This window comes from Calonectris borealis, chromosome 1 (assembly GCF_964195595.1).
Source record: "Calonectris borealis chromosome 1, bCalBor7.hap1.2, whole genome shotgun sequence".
Lineage (NCBI taxonomy): Eukaryota > Metazoa > Chordata > Aves > Procellariiformes > Procellariidae > Calonectris > Calonectris borealis.
Window position 1 is genome coordinate 56078357 of NC_134312.1, and position 12360 is coordinate 56090716.

Below are 12360 nucleotides of genomic sequence, written 5' to 3' on the forward strand. Positions count from 1 at the left end.
TTTTCAACATCTTTGGCTTTTGCCAGCCTCCAGATGGGAAGCGGCTGGGGGCCTGCAGGGCCCCCTGTTTGTGCAAAGCTCTGGCCCGAAACATGTGCGGGGAGGACGATGACGGTGCGTTTCATCCCCCTGTGCAGCATGTGGCGTGGTGCTCTCCCACCCAAGCAGCTTGCAATGGCCAGCTCTTGCCCCATGTGCCCATGGGAGGCTGCCCAAACCCCTAGACAGGGCGGTTGTCTCTGCAGGAGCTCCACATCGGTGTGAGACCCTCAGCCTGCCGTCCATGGTGGGGCAGGTAAGGGATGGGTCCTGGGGACAGGCTGGTCCACGGGGCTTCAGCGTTGGCCCAAAGGAGGCACTGGTCGGAGGGACCTGAGCCTCCCCAATGTGTTTAATCCCACCTCCATCATTACAATGTCTTTTTATATCGCTTGCCTGGGGGGGCTGGGGTCTCCCGCGCTGGCACTGTGCAGCCCAGAGGCAGCCCCATCCCCCAAGTTAGGGTACCGATGGCAAGGCAGGATGAGGCAGTATCCAGCCGCATTCTCCCGGAGCATGGAGGGAATGATTTGCCCAAGGAGACAGTGGTGGATTTGCTGTCCTTCCCTGGGGCAGGATGCAGGACTGTCCAGAGAGGATGAGGCTGTAGCTACAGCTCCCACGTGCCACTGCCCATCGCCCCCTGCCACCCTTGTCCTGGGCTGCACAACGTGCCAGTGCTGGTCGAGGGGCTTGTTGGTGCCACAGTTCCCCCCACCCTGCTCTTGCTCCAACAGCCCCAGAGCAGGGAAAGCAAATCCTGCCTTTCTGGAGAGAGGACCTGGCAATGAGGATTAATTCCATCTTTGTGGGTGGCACCAGCCAGAGAGCAGAGCAGTGGGTACACATCACCCAGAGAGGTCCAGACTTTGAAGCCCAAACAAGGGGCTGGCCAGTAGCTTGCTAAAAATCATCGTGGCTTTGGGGAGGATGCGTTTCTGCAGGTACCCCAGTTGTCCCCCCACTTCGCGCATCCTGCAGCCCCTCTGTGCACAGCTCCTCTTGGGGGATGCTCTGATGCTCACGCAGGCCCCTTCCCCGCATGGCCCCCGGCTGTGGGAGGGCACTGCACTGCCCTGGGGCTGCATCCCCCCCCAGCACACACCCGTCCTGCACCCCAGGGTACCAGCCTGCCGCCACGCAGCTCCCGCCCGGGAGGGTGGGGGTCTCGCTGCGGGGGTGGGAGGGTTGCTTAGGGGGCAGGTGGGCAGCGTGGGGCGGGTGCCACGCGTGCCCGGCAGCCCGACGGGGAGGGCGGGCGTCCTGCCGCCCGGTGGCGGCGGGGAGCCTGGCAGAGGACTCGGTGAAGGACCTTCTCCGGTTTCCGCGGGAGGCTGTCAGGCGGCGGGGGAGCCGAGCCCCCCGCGCCTCGCTGGCCGCGCCGGCTCCCTCCCCCCGCCCTCCTCCTCCTTCTCCTCTCCTCCTCCTCCTCCTGCTGCTCCTCCCGCCCTGGTGCCAAGGGCTTTCGCTGCTTTTCCCTTCTCTTTCCGCACCTCTCTCCTCCGCGGAGCGCGGTGCCGGGAGGCGCGGGCAGAGGCGCGGGGATGGGGCGGCCGCCGGCCCCCAGCCCGCCCGCCGTCTCCCGCCGCCCGCCGCCGCGTCCCCTCCCCGGCCGGCGGGAGACGGCGGCTCTCCCCCGCCGCCCGCCTCGCCTCCTGCTCTGAATTTCTGCCCGTCGGCCGACCTGGGGAGAGGCGGGGAAGGGGGTACGTCCCCTCGCATTTCCCCCCCATACTTCTTTTTTTCCCCCCTTTTTTTTGCCTCCTCCCCATTACCCCCCCTCCTCACCCTCCCAGCCCTTTTCTCCGCCGCGGGGGCTCTTCGGCGGCCATGCAGCCGGTCCCGGGCGAGCGGCTCTAACTCGCCCCCTCGCCCGGATGGCCCCCCGGAGCCGCGGGCGGATGGAGCCGAGCTACGTCGTGGGTATCTGCTGCCTGGTGCTGCTGGAGCCGGGCCGGGTGTGGAGCGGCGAGACCAGCACCGGGGGGCCCGGCGAGAGCGGGAACGGCAGCCAGGCACCGGCGGCGGAGAGCACGGCCCCCGCGCCCACCCGGGCGGCACCAGCGGGGGGGGACCGCTGCCGCGGTTACTACGACGTGATGGGGCAGTGGGACCCGCCGTTCAACTGCAACGCCGGCATCTACCAGTACTGCTGCGGGACCTGCGGGTACCGCTTCTGCTGCCAGTTCAAGCCCGGGCGGCTGGACCAGAGCGGCTGCTCCAACTACGACACTCCCAATTGGGTCAACACAGGCCAGCCGCCCGCCCGGGTGGACGAGACCCCCGAGGACCCCACTCGCGACAAGACCAACATGATCGTCTACATCATCTGCGGCGTGGTGGCCATCATGGTGCTGGTGGGCATCTTCACCAAGCTGGGCCTGGAGAAGGCACAGGGTCCCCAGACAGAGATGACCGTCTCCAGGTAAAGGGGTCCGGTCCCCCCACCCACCCTGCTTGATCCCCCCATGGGTGGCAGCCCACGTCCCCAGCTCCTTGCTTAGGGTGAGCCCCGGCTCCAGCCTGAGGCTGCCAAGAGGGTGAGGTGACCCCCAAAACCCCCATCCCGGCATGCTGAGACAGGGGGGTGGGTTGGCTGCAGCCCCCCAACCCGTCCCGGCAGGGAGGGCTGCCAGCCAGGACAGCCTCCGCGAGACGGGGTGGTCGTACACCTGTGCCCTCTCAAAATGACCTGCTCCGTCCCTTGAGGAGGCCTATCCCGGCCTCAGGAGAGCCATCCCTACCAGCCAGTGTGGTGGGTGACATGTGAGCTATAGGACGTGGTTCCCCCCTCAAAAACAAAGCTGTGGTTCCCAACGTGCGGGGGAGGCGAGATCGGGTCTGACTGTGTGTGGGGTGACTCGGGACCGCAGTCCCCTTGGGCTCAGCCTCTCTGGCAGTGCGGGGGGAGAGGAGACGGCAAAGACAGCTCCGCCGCGCCTGCTGCGCCTCATCGGTGTGCGTGTGCATGGGTGTGCACAGGCGTGTGCGTGTGCATGGGTGCCTGTCTCTGTGCATCGGGGTGGGACATCGCCCTTGTAGGGGGGGACCGGGCTGCACACCCCCTGGGCTCAGCCTCCAGCGGAAAGTTGGGTAGCCTCCCTCCAGCCCCCGCGCCCTGCGGCTCCAGCCCCTGAGTGTTCAGCCCACTCCTGGGGCTGAGCGCGGGGCTGGCGGGGGGAAGGTCAGGGTGTCAGGCACACTTTGGCGTTGGGGACCCCCTGCACCTCCCCCTGCTCCTACTCGGCTCCTGTGGCCGTCGGTGTGTCTTCCCCCCTACTGCACCAGTCCTGGCTCCAGATACATGCTTCTCGCCCTGTTTTGGCCCACCCCCCCCGCCCCTTGCCGCACGGCCTCCCCCCCCCGTGCTCCCAGCACTGAGGTGTCACGAGCGGCCCGGCCTCAGCCCCGCAGGGTGCACCGCCAGCTTCCCTGGGGGCAGCGGGGTCGTGTGCCCAACGTTGGGGCACATGGGGACAGGCAGGAGGGGCAGGTGACCCCCCCTGGCCTGGGGTGGGGAGGGGCAGGGCCAGGGTGGGGCAGGGTGTGGCAGGGCAAGGCAGGACGTGCAGGCAAGGCAAGGGAGGGCAGGACTGGTGGCCCCAGCCCCAGCCATGGCTCCGCTGCCTCGCTTTCCCCTCAGTGTCATGTAGTACAGCTCCTCTGCTTAGGTAGGTTTTTCTTCTCCCTCCTTTTTTTTAATTTATTTCTTTTTTTTTTTTTTTTTTACTGATCACATTCAATGAGTTTAACACTTTGGAGCGGCTGCCGGCAGCTCCAGCCTCCCCGGCACAGCTCTGCCCCTGCGGCTCTGACTCAGAGCTGTCCCTCCTCAGCATCCCTTTGGTGCACACGCGATGCACACGTGTGTGCACACACACACACACACACAGAGGAGCGGAGCTAGGGCAGGTTCACCAAGGTGGTCGTGCCATGGTCATGCCATGGGTGCCCTAAATATAAGGGAGAGGGGACCCAGCGAGAGCTGCAGGGGCAGAGAGAGGGGCTGTGGGGTGAGCCAAATCCAGCAACTCACCAAGCAGGGGGGTGAACGCTCTACTTCGCGTCTGCCCAGTGAGGACATCGAGCCTGGCGATAAACCCATTTTTATGCCATTTTGTTCAGGGATTTTAGCTTTAAAAAAAAAAAAGCAGGGCTGGAGGAAACGATTTCACCAGGACGATCAGGGAGCCGCCCTGATTGCGCCCCCCAGCACAGACACCCTCTCTTCTTCCCCTGGGGCGCCCACCTCCCCCTGTCTGCCTGGGTGCTGCACCCCAATTCCAGACCCACTGTACTGCATCCCCAGACCCACCCCACTCCTTGCACGCACCCAGGGGAGCAGAGGCTGACCCCCCTGCTTGGAGGAGGGTCGTATCTGGGCATGGATAGGGGTCACAGGGCCCTCCTGAACTGCGCGAGGCGGTTATGGGGGGGTCCATGCTGTGGCACCCCCTTTGGCGGGGATCCTGGCTGGGTGCTGCTGCGAGCCTGTGCCTCCCCCCCGGCGTCGCCTGAGGAAGCGCTGGCACCTTGACGGGATCAATACGGCCTCTGCCAACCTCCCTGCCTCCCGACTCCCCTTCCACTCACCCGCCGCTGCGTCTTTTTTTGGTTCCCCCCCCCACCTCCTGGGAAAGAGATACTGCACTTGGGGGAGGGGGGCGGCCCCCAGGATGCCTGGACCCAGGTCCTCATCCCCTGCCGGCAGGTCTTGCCTTCTCCCATCACCAGCCACCGGTGGGACTGCTGCCACTGACCGGGGGGTGATTTCTGTGGGGTAGCCTCAATTCTGTGCTGCTGGAGCAATGTGTTTCCCCATGTCCCCTCTCCCTCTTGCTTGTGCAAGTCCAAACTTTCCCAATGAGTTTGGAGAGATCGGTGCCTTTTCTCCCCAAAGCCACAGATTTTTCGGGCACTGGCATATGTCACTGGCATTATCCCACTTCTGCCTTTGTGGGATAAAATCAGAAGGGCACCTCTGTTGCTGCAGAAGTCGGGAGAGGTCTTGCCATCTCCCATGCCACGTGTCCTTCTGCGGCTCTGGTTCCATGAGGATGGTGACCGGCAAGCCATGGCAGGGCAGGAGCGGTACATCGGGTACAGAGCCCCGGGCACCAGGCGAGGCACCAGGCCAGCACAGCCTCCGGGGTGCTGGGCTGATGAAGAGATTGCCAGGGCCTGGGTACATGGCATGGGCATCCAAAAAGGGACGGTGTCGCCTCCATCCTGCTGTGCACTCGGTCGGCCTGGGCAATACGTTTCGTCTTGGCGCCTCCGAGGGAGCGGGGCTATTTCTATCTGCCTCGCTCCCGTACCCACGCGCAGCCCAAGGCATGGGCAGTGCCACCTCGCCTCCCTCCCGGCGCCTCAGGTAGGAGCTTCTCATTTGCTCCTCGGGCACCGCATCGTGGCCTCGGGCCAGCTCCCTGTTGCACGGCCAGCTTGGTTTTCATTCCCATCCTCCCTCCCGCTGGGGTTTTTCCGCTCCTGGGGAGTGCTGCCTGCTGCCCCGGGATGGCTCCCGCCAACCCTGCTAGCAGGCTTCCCACTTTGGGGGGGAGGACAACCACTTCTGCACCTCCAGATGTTGTTTGTCGTGGTCCTGGTCCTGGTCCGAGCCCAGGAAGAGCAACCAGGCGCAGAAACCCTGCTAGCTCCTCCCAGATGGAGACACCTGAGCCCTCGTCCAGCTTGTCCTGAGACCCCCACGCCTCGGCGGCCTCCAACACAGCTTCTCCTCCCAGCTTTGGCTGCTGGTCCCCCCAGGGGAGCAGGTGCCCGAGCAGCTGCAGCTACCTGGTGTGTTCTCCCCTCCCCATCCGCCCTCCTCTCGCAGGGCCTTATGGCGGCTCCCGCAAACCCCTCTCCTTCCTGCTCGGCTCATGCTTGGCACCCGTCCCCGGCACTCGCTCAGCCTGGCCAAACCCCGCGTTGAGTCAGGAACACCTGCCCGTATTTTTCTTCAGGCCCCGGTTCTCCGGGGACGTCGGGTCCTTGGGGACCGCCGGGATCTGGCTGTGCCCATCGCACGAGAGCAGGCATGCACCCCGGACCTCTCCGCGAAACCTCCTGGGAGGGAGATTGCAGGTTATGGCTGGAGTGGACATCCCTATGGGAAGAGTTGGGCGAGGAGCAGCCTCCTGGGGGCAGCGGGGATGCTGGAGAGGGGCAAAACAGCCGGCGGGAGCAGGTGCCCTGGCAGCCGCAGTAGCTGAGCCCCCAGTGCTGGCTTTTCACTCTGTGGGTCCCCCCGTGCTATTCGCGGTCCCAAAACCCTGCCCCACTGTGCATCTGACCACGCCGGGTGTTTCTCTGGCAACGCTCCAGTCCACGGCCATGCCTGCAGTTGATGCCCACGGTAGCAGGTGGCGGCAAAGACCTAGAAAAGGTGTTTGTAGGCAGCATGGTGAGTTGCCATGTGCTGCTCCGGCTCTCCGGGAGACGAGAGAGGGGACCCAGCTCCAGCAGGGAAGGAGACCCAGACCCTGAGAGAGGAGACCCTGTCCCCAGACTGGACGTGATGTCCAGCCAGGTGGGCTCACCCCCACCGCCCAATGCATTGCCCAAGCTCCGTTACCACCTGCTGCAACTCCGGTTTTGCAAAGGCGCCTTGCTACCCCCACGCCTTCCTGAGCATCCCTGAGTGTCCCAGCCCCGCTGGGCGGGTGTCCCGTGGTGCCCGCACTGCTCGGTTGCTCGGACAGGCACCCCCTGCCCCAAGCAGACGCACCATAAGCCATGGGAAATGTACCCCCTGGGAGGTGAAGGTGACACTCTCGCTGGGCGCGGTGGCAGCGTGGCCGGCTGGGGTGCCAGACCACCCACAGCCACGGTGTGCCGTGTGTCTCCTCTACCACCGCGCCTCTGCTCCAAACCTCACCGCCCCGCTCAGCCAGCAGCTGCCACCTTCTGCGTCCCCCTCCAAGGGTTCACTCCAGCTCGGGGCAATGTCACTTCGCCCGTCACTCCGTCATCTCTCCTCTCCTCTGGCGGCTGCGCTCCTGTCTCCTCCCATCGCTCCCTGTCCCCTTGCCGAGGACTTGCAGCTGCTCTCCTGTTGGGCTTGCTGGGCATTGGGCTGGGGTGCTCTGCCAGGCCCTGGGTCCTGCTCCCCACGGGCACCTCCATTTCATGCGCTGGCAGCTCCCCCGGGAATGGCTCAGGAGCACCGAGCACTGCATGCCAGCTCCTGCCATGGAGCTGTCTTGGCCTCTGTCGTCACTGCTCCTGGATCTGCCTCTTCGCTTGGTCTCAGGGCTCGCGCCAAGCTGGTTTGGGGAACCTTGGTTGCACCCGTTGGCACAACCAGGCTTGCCATGGAGGTGGCTGCACGCCCACGCAGACAAAGCTGTGCTTCGTCAAGCTGGGTGGCAAGCGACCTTCACACATGGCCTCATGCGCTCAGCATCCGTGGCCGCAGTGGTGGATGGAGGCCTCAGTGTGCCGCTCGTTAGTGTTTTGTTGCAGACGAGCAGTGCAGGTTTAAAGCCACATCTGCCTTGTGTTCCTCACCTCCATCTGCACCCTGGAGCTGTCTTGGTGCCACAGACCGCCGGGTGACCTAGGGAGATGTGGCCTGACCTTCCCCAAGCCCCCCAGCCACAGGACTAGGCTGGGGCTCATAAAACCCCCAAAAACACGTACGGTGAGACAGCAGCTCCTCAGCACGGTGTCACCCTCCAGGTCCACCTCCCCTGCACTGCCTGGGGATGGGGACAGGGAGGGGGGTGCAGCTCCCGGGGGCCCTGCTGGCAGCTCTGGCCGGCGGCACGGCTCGTGGTGCAAGGAGGGGGGTGAGTCCGGGTGTTGCTGGTGCTGAGGGCTCATGCATGCTTCTCACCTTAGCAAAATAGCTCGTTAAGAACTGCTCGTGCCATTATTGTTAATTGTTATCATCCACACACCCCGGGCGGTCCGCGCGGAGGGCAGGCTTATAAGAAAGAGCACTGATGGATTTATCTGGAGAGGAAGTCACAGATAAAGGATTGCTCAAGCTTCATAAATAGACCTGAGGAAAAAAAAAAATTTAAAAAAATAGGTCAAATCACATTGAACTTCCCAGTGAAACAAGCCTGTTTGAGCGCTGGGCCCCGGGGACAGGCGAGAGCAGGCAGCGGCCAGTGGGGAGGGGGCCGGCGAGCAGTGCACCCCGGGGAAGGTGGGAGCTGACGGGGCGGCAGCTCCCCGGGTTGACAGCCCGCGCCCACGGCCTCGGGGGACCTGTCTCCCCCTCTGCCCTGCCGCCCGCCCAGGCTTGTGCCCAGAGCTTCTCTGGGTGCAGCACCCGCGGCCGAAGGAGCCTGGCTGGGCCCGGAGCTGGGATCAGTCGGCTGCAGGAGGGCACCTGGGAAGTGCGGGGGTTGAACAGCTGCAGGATGGAGGTGCCACAGCCTCCCTGGGCAGCCTGGTCCAGCGTTTGATCACCCTCGCGGGAAGAAAGGTTGTTTCTTCCATTTAAACAGAATTTCCTGTGTTTCAGTTTGCGCCTGTCACCTCTTGTCAGCCTGGCGCTGTCCTCGTTGCACCCTCCCTTCGGATATTCACATACATTGATAAGATCCCCCTGAGCCTTCTCTTCTCCAGGTTGAACAGTCCCAGCTCTCCCAGCCATCTCTCCTCATAGGAGAGATGCTCCAGTCCCTTCACCATCTTTGTGACCCTTTGCTGGACTCTCTCCAACATGTCCACGTCTCTCCTGTACTGGGAAGCCCAGAGCTGGAGCCAGCACTCCAGGTGTGGCTTCACCAGTGCCGAGCAGAGGAGAAGGATCATGTCCCTCAGACCTGCTGGCAACGCTTTGCCTAATGCAGCCTAGGAGACCATTCGCTGCCTTTGCCCCAAGGACACATTGCTGGCTCATGGTCAGCTTGGTGTCCACCAGGATCCCCAGGTCCTTTTCTGCCAAGCTGCCTTCCAGCTGGTCATCCCCCAGTATATACTGGTGCCAGCGGTTGTTCCTCCCTCATTTCAATTTGTTCGGCTCCATGAGGATCCTGTTGGCCCATTTGGAGATTAAGTGATTCCAGGGGGTTGTTACCCAAAGCTCCCCAAGAATGATGTGAAATGAACCCAAAGGGCAAGCGACCTTGCCTTGTAGCTTTGCTCTTGCCATTGCCCTGTGATGTTGACTGGATCCAAATTGGGAGAGAAAATGTCCTGGGAACAGCCCTCTGGATTCCCCGAGCATCCACACTCCCGGGCATAACACATTGCTTTCCCCGTTGTTCTCACTGCCTTCCCTGGCAATTCCCCACACCGGGTTCGCTGGGCTTTTGAGCACTCTGGAGCCATGAGCTGACACATCCACCTAGTCAGGATTATTCCCCCCTTCCTCTCCAATTTGCATTTATGCACGTTGAGTTTAATCTGCTGTTTTATAGTCCAGCCACTTGCTAACTGTGAGCTTCTGCCACAGATCCCGGTGTGCGTCTATGAGCCAGCCAGAGCCTTCGAGGCGTGAGGTGTGCTGACAGTAAGCCAGAGATTAGGGAGCTAAAAAAAGCCCTGAGTGGACACCCCTGCACCCTTGCAGTCATGCAGGGCCGGTCTCTGTAGGGGAAATGGCGGGTTTCCTCATCGCAAAGCCCCACGCCAGCAGGAGCATCCCGTCCTGCCCCGGGACTTGCTGCCGAAGGCCGCAACACCGTGTGGGCATGCCCTGCTCTGGCACTGCTGGTGTGCCCCACTCCAGCATGCCCTGCTCCGGCACCACCGGTGTGCCCCACTCTGGCATCACTGGCGTGCCCCACTCCGGCATCGCTGGTATGCCCTGCTCCGGTACCACCAGTGTACCCCGCTCTGGCATCGCTGGTGTGCCCCGCTCTGGCACTGCCGGCGTGCCGTGCTCCGGCACTGCCGGTGCACCGTGGTGGGACTGCAGCATCTCTGTCCATGAATGCTGAACGAAATAGGGCTTTATCTTACGTAACGGTGTTTAATGTTTAATGCTGTTACTTATAAGGAGGGCGTTAGGCGCGGACAGCGCGTGCGCTGGAGGCCACCGCTAGTTCATCCTCCTCCCTGAAAAGGCGCAAGCGGCCTCTCTAATCCCTTCCTCAGGGTCTTCTGCGCTTTGAAGGGACTTGAGTGGAGGTGTCGCCCCCTCTCCCCACTTCCACCAGGCTCTCGCTCCGGGGGAGCATCCCCGAGGTGTTGCTCCAGCCGCCGTCAGTTCAGGTTCCTCCAGCTTGGTTCATTGTACCCTTGCAGCCCGCTCTGACCCATGCATCTCCCTCGCTGCCCTCACCCACTGACGGTCCCGGCCCCGGGAGGGCTCAGCCCCAGCCAGACCCCAAGTCACTGTTGGGGGGGGGGCTCGCCAGCCCGCGTGCAAAAGCTGGGTTGGGAGCCTGGGTGCGCTTCTTGCTCCCAGCAGCCATTTCCTAGCCCCAGACTGCCCGGCTCTGCCTCCAAAGGGTGGGGTTCAGGGCTGGGACGCATTGGTGGGGCTGGGGGAGCGGGGTATCGCCCTAACGGCCCTTCGCCCCCTCCGCAGGACGCTGACGGACCTGCTGAAGCAGCCGGGCCATGGCCCCTCCGAGCACATGGACGGCCTCATGGGGGGTGTGCAGGTCCCGCTGGGTGAGGGGCTGGCCCGGGGGCCCCCCAGGAACGGCACAGGTAAGGCGCTGGCGCGGTGGGGAAAAATAAGTTCCCTTGGGTGAATAAAGGCAGCGGGAGGGCGCTGCCCGCGGCTGGGCCCCCCGCCCACCTGCCTCTGCCCCCCCAGACAAGCCGCCCTTGAACAACGCAGTGGCCATTGCCCCCCCGCTGGGGCGGCCCCACGGCCACGGCAAGCGCCTGCCGCTGGCCAGCAGCCTGGCCCTGCCGGCCCCCGCCTACGCTGCCTACGCCACGCTGAAGGCTGGAGGTGAGTGCCGCTGCCGCGTGGGCCGGGATGGCGGCCAGGGGGGGATGCGCCCCGTGGACGCCGCAGGCGGGCGGGGAGGGGCGGGGGCTCGCAGAGGGGCGCGGGCAGGACAAGCACCCCGGTCCCCCGGGGCTCCCGGGGCAGCTCCTGATGGCAGAGGCTCTGCAGCTCCCCCACGGCCCCACCGACCTGCTGTGCTGCCCAGCCAATCGGCGCCCAGGATCCCACGTGGACCCACTGCACTCCCCAGCCAATCAGCACCCAGGATCCCACACAGACCTGCAGCACTGCCCGCCCAATCACAGTTCAGGATCCCTCATGGACACACTGCACTACTCAGCCAATCGGATCTCCCAAAACGCTACAGCACTCCCCAGCCAATCCGTGGCCAAGATCCCCCCACTCCCCAGCCTATCAGCACCCAGGATCCCTCCCACAGCCCCTCCACCCCCTTGCCCCCAGCCACTGCCCCCCCGGTTCCCCTGTGCCGGCGGAGGGGGTGTCCCTGCGGGGGTGACGCCACACCCCTGTCCCCACAGAGAGTGCCCCCGAGGACTTCTACAGGCGGTTCGGGGGGCCGGAGGTGCCCCCCGCCAGCACCCTGCCCTTCCCGCCCACCGAGGCCCCGGCGCTACCTGAGGGCTGCCCTGCGGCCAAGGCCAAGGGACCCAAGCTGCCGGGGGGCCCGGCCTTCCCGGGCGGCTGGGAGGTGGGCCCCCCCCGTGGCCTCCGCCGGCCCGGCTTGGCCGCCCTGCGCCCCGAGGGGCCACCCGAGGCCTTCGGCCCTGCCACCCCGCTGTACGGCCAGGCCCCCCGGCACCTCGCCACCAACAGCAAGACCGAGGTCACCGTCTGACGGCCGGCGCCATCGGGGACCGGGGCTGGAGCTGCCCCCTCGCCTGAGCGAGGCTGACGGCCTCCCTGGGGGCGGCCCGCCGGAACAAAGCATCGTAGGTCCTTCGTAAACCACGACGGCTGGTCATGGCGGGAGACGCACCGTCCTTCCTCTCCCGGGGATGGGGGCTGCCAGCTGCGTTTCACCATGGAGGAGGCACCATGGGCCAGGCGGTCCCTCTCATCCAGGCAACAAGTTTCAGCTGTTCTCAGCCTGCCCCATGAAGAGGCTGAGCCAGGGGCACATTGGCAGAGCAGCGCGCTGCTCAGGGGATGGGGGCCGATGCCAGACAGACCACAACCTCCCGGGATGGGGGGTCACATCCTGCTGGGGCCAGGCACCCCCACCTAGCCCCCACAACCAGGCAGGGGAAGAGCAATGGACTCAAAGCACCATTCTGGCACTGCCAGCAGAGCCCAAGCAGCCTCTTTCCCTCCCCAGCCTCCCCTTCCCCACTGCCCCAGCCTCCATCTTGTCAATAAATAATACATTAAACTGTGTGGCCTCGGTATGGGTTGGCTGGGGGACCCCCTGCTGCTTCCAAAACCCCAGC

The 12360-nt window shown here is 64.5% G+C and overlaps 1 protein-coding gene across 1 annotated transcript; it reads left to right on the forward strand.

Moving 5' to 3' along the window:
- The first annotated feature begins 1916 nt into the window (after positions 1–1916).
- SHISA8 (shisa family member 8) lies at positions 1917–11768 on the forward strand. The gene is made up of 4 exons (XM_075159446.1): positions 1917–2464; positions 10538–10662; positions 10772–10912; positions 11452–11768. Exons 1-4 carry the CDS (start codon positions 1917–1919, stop codon positions 11766–11768), a joined length of 1131 nt encoding a protein of 376 aa, XP_075015547.1.
- Positions 11769–12360: the final 592 nt, after the last annotated feature.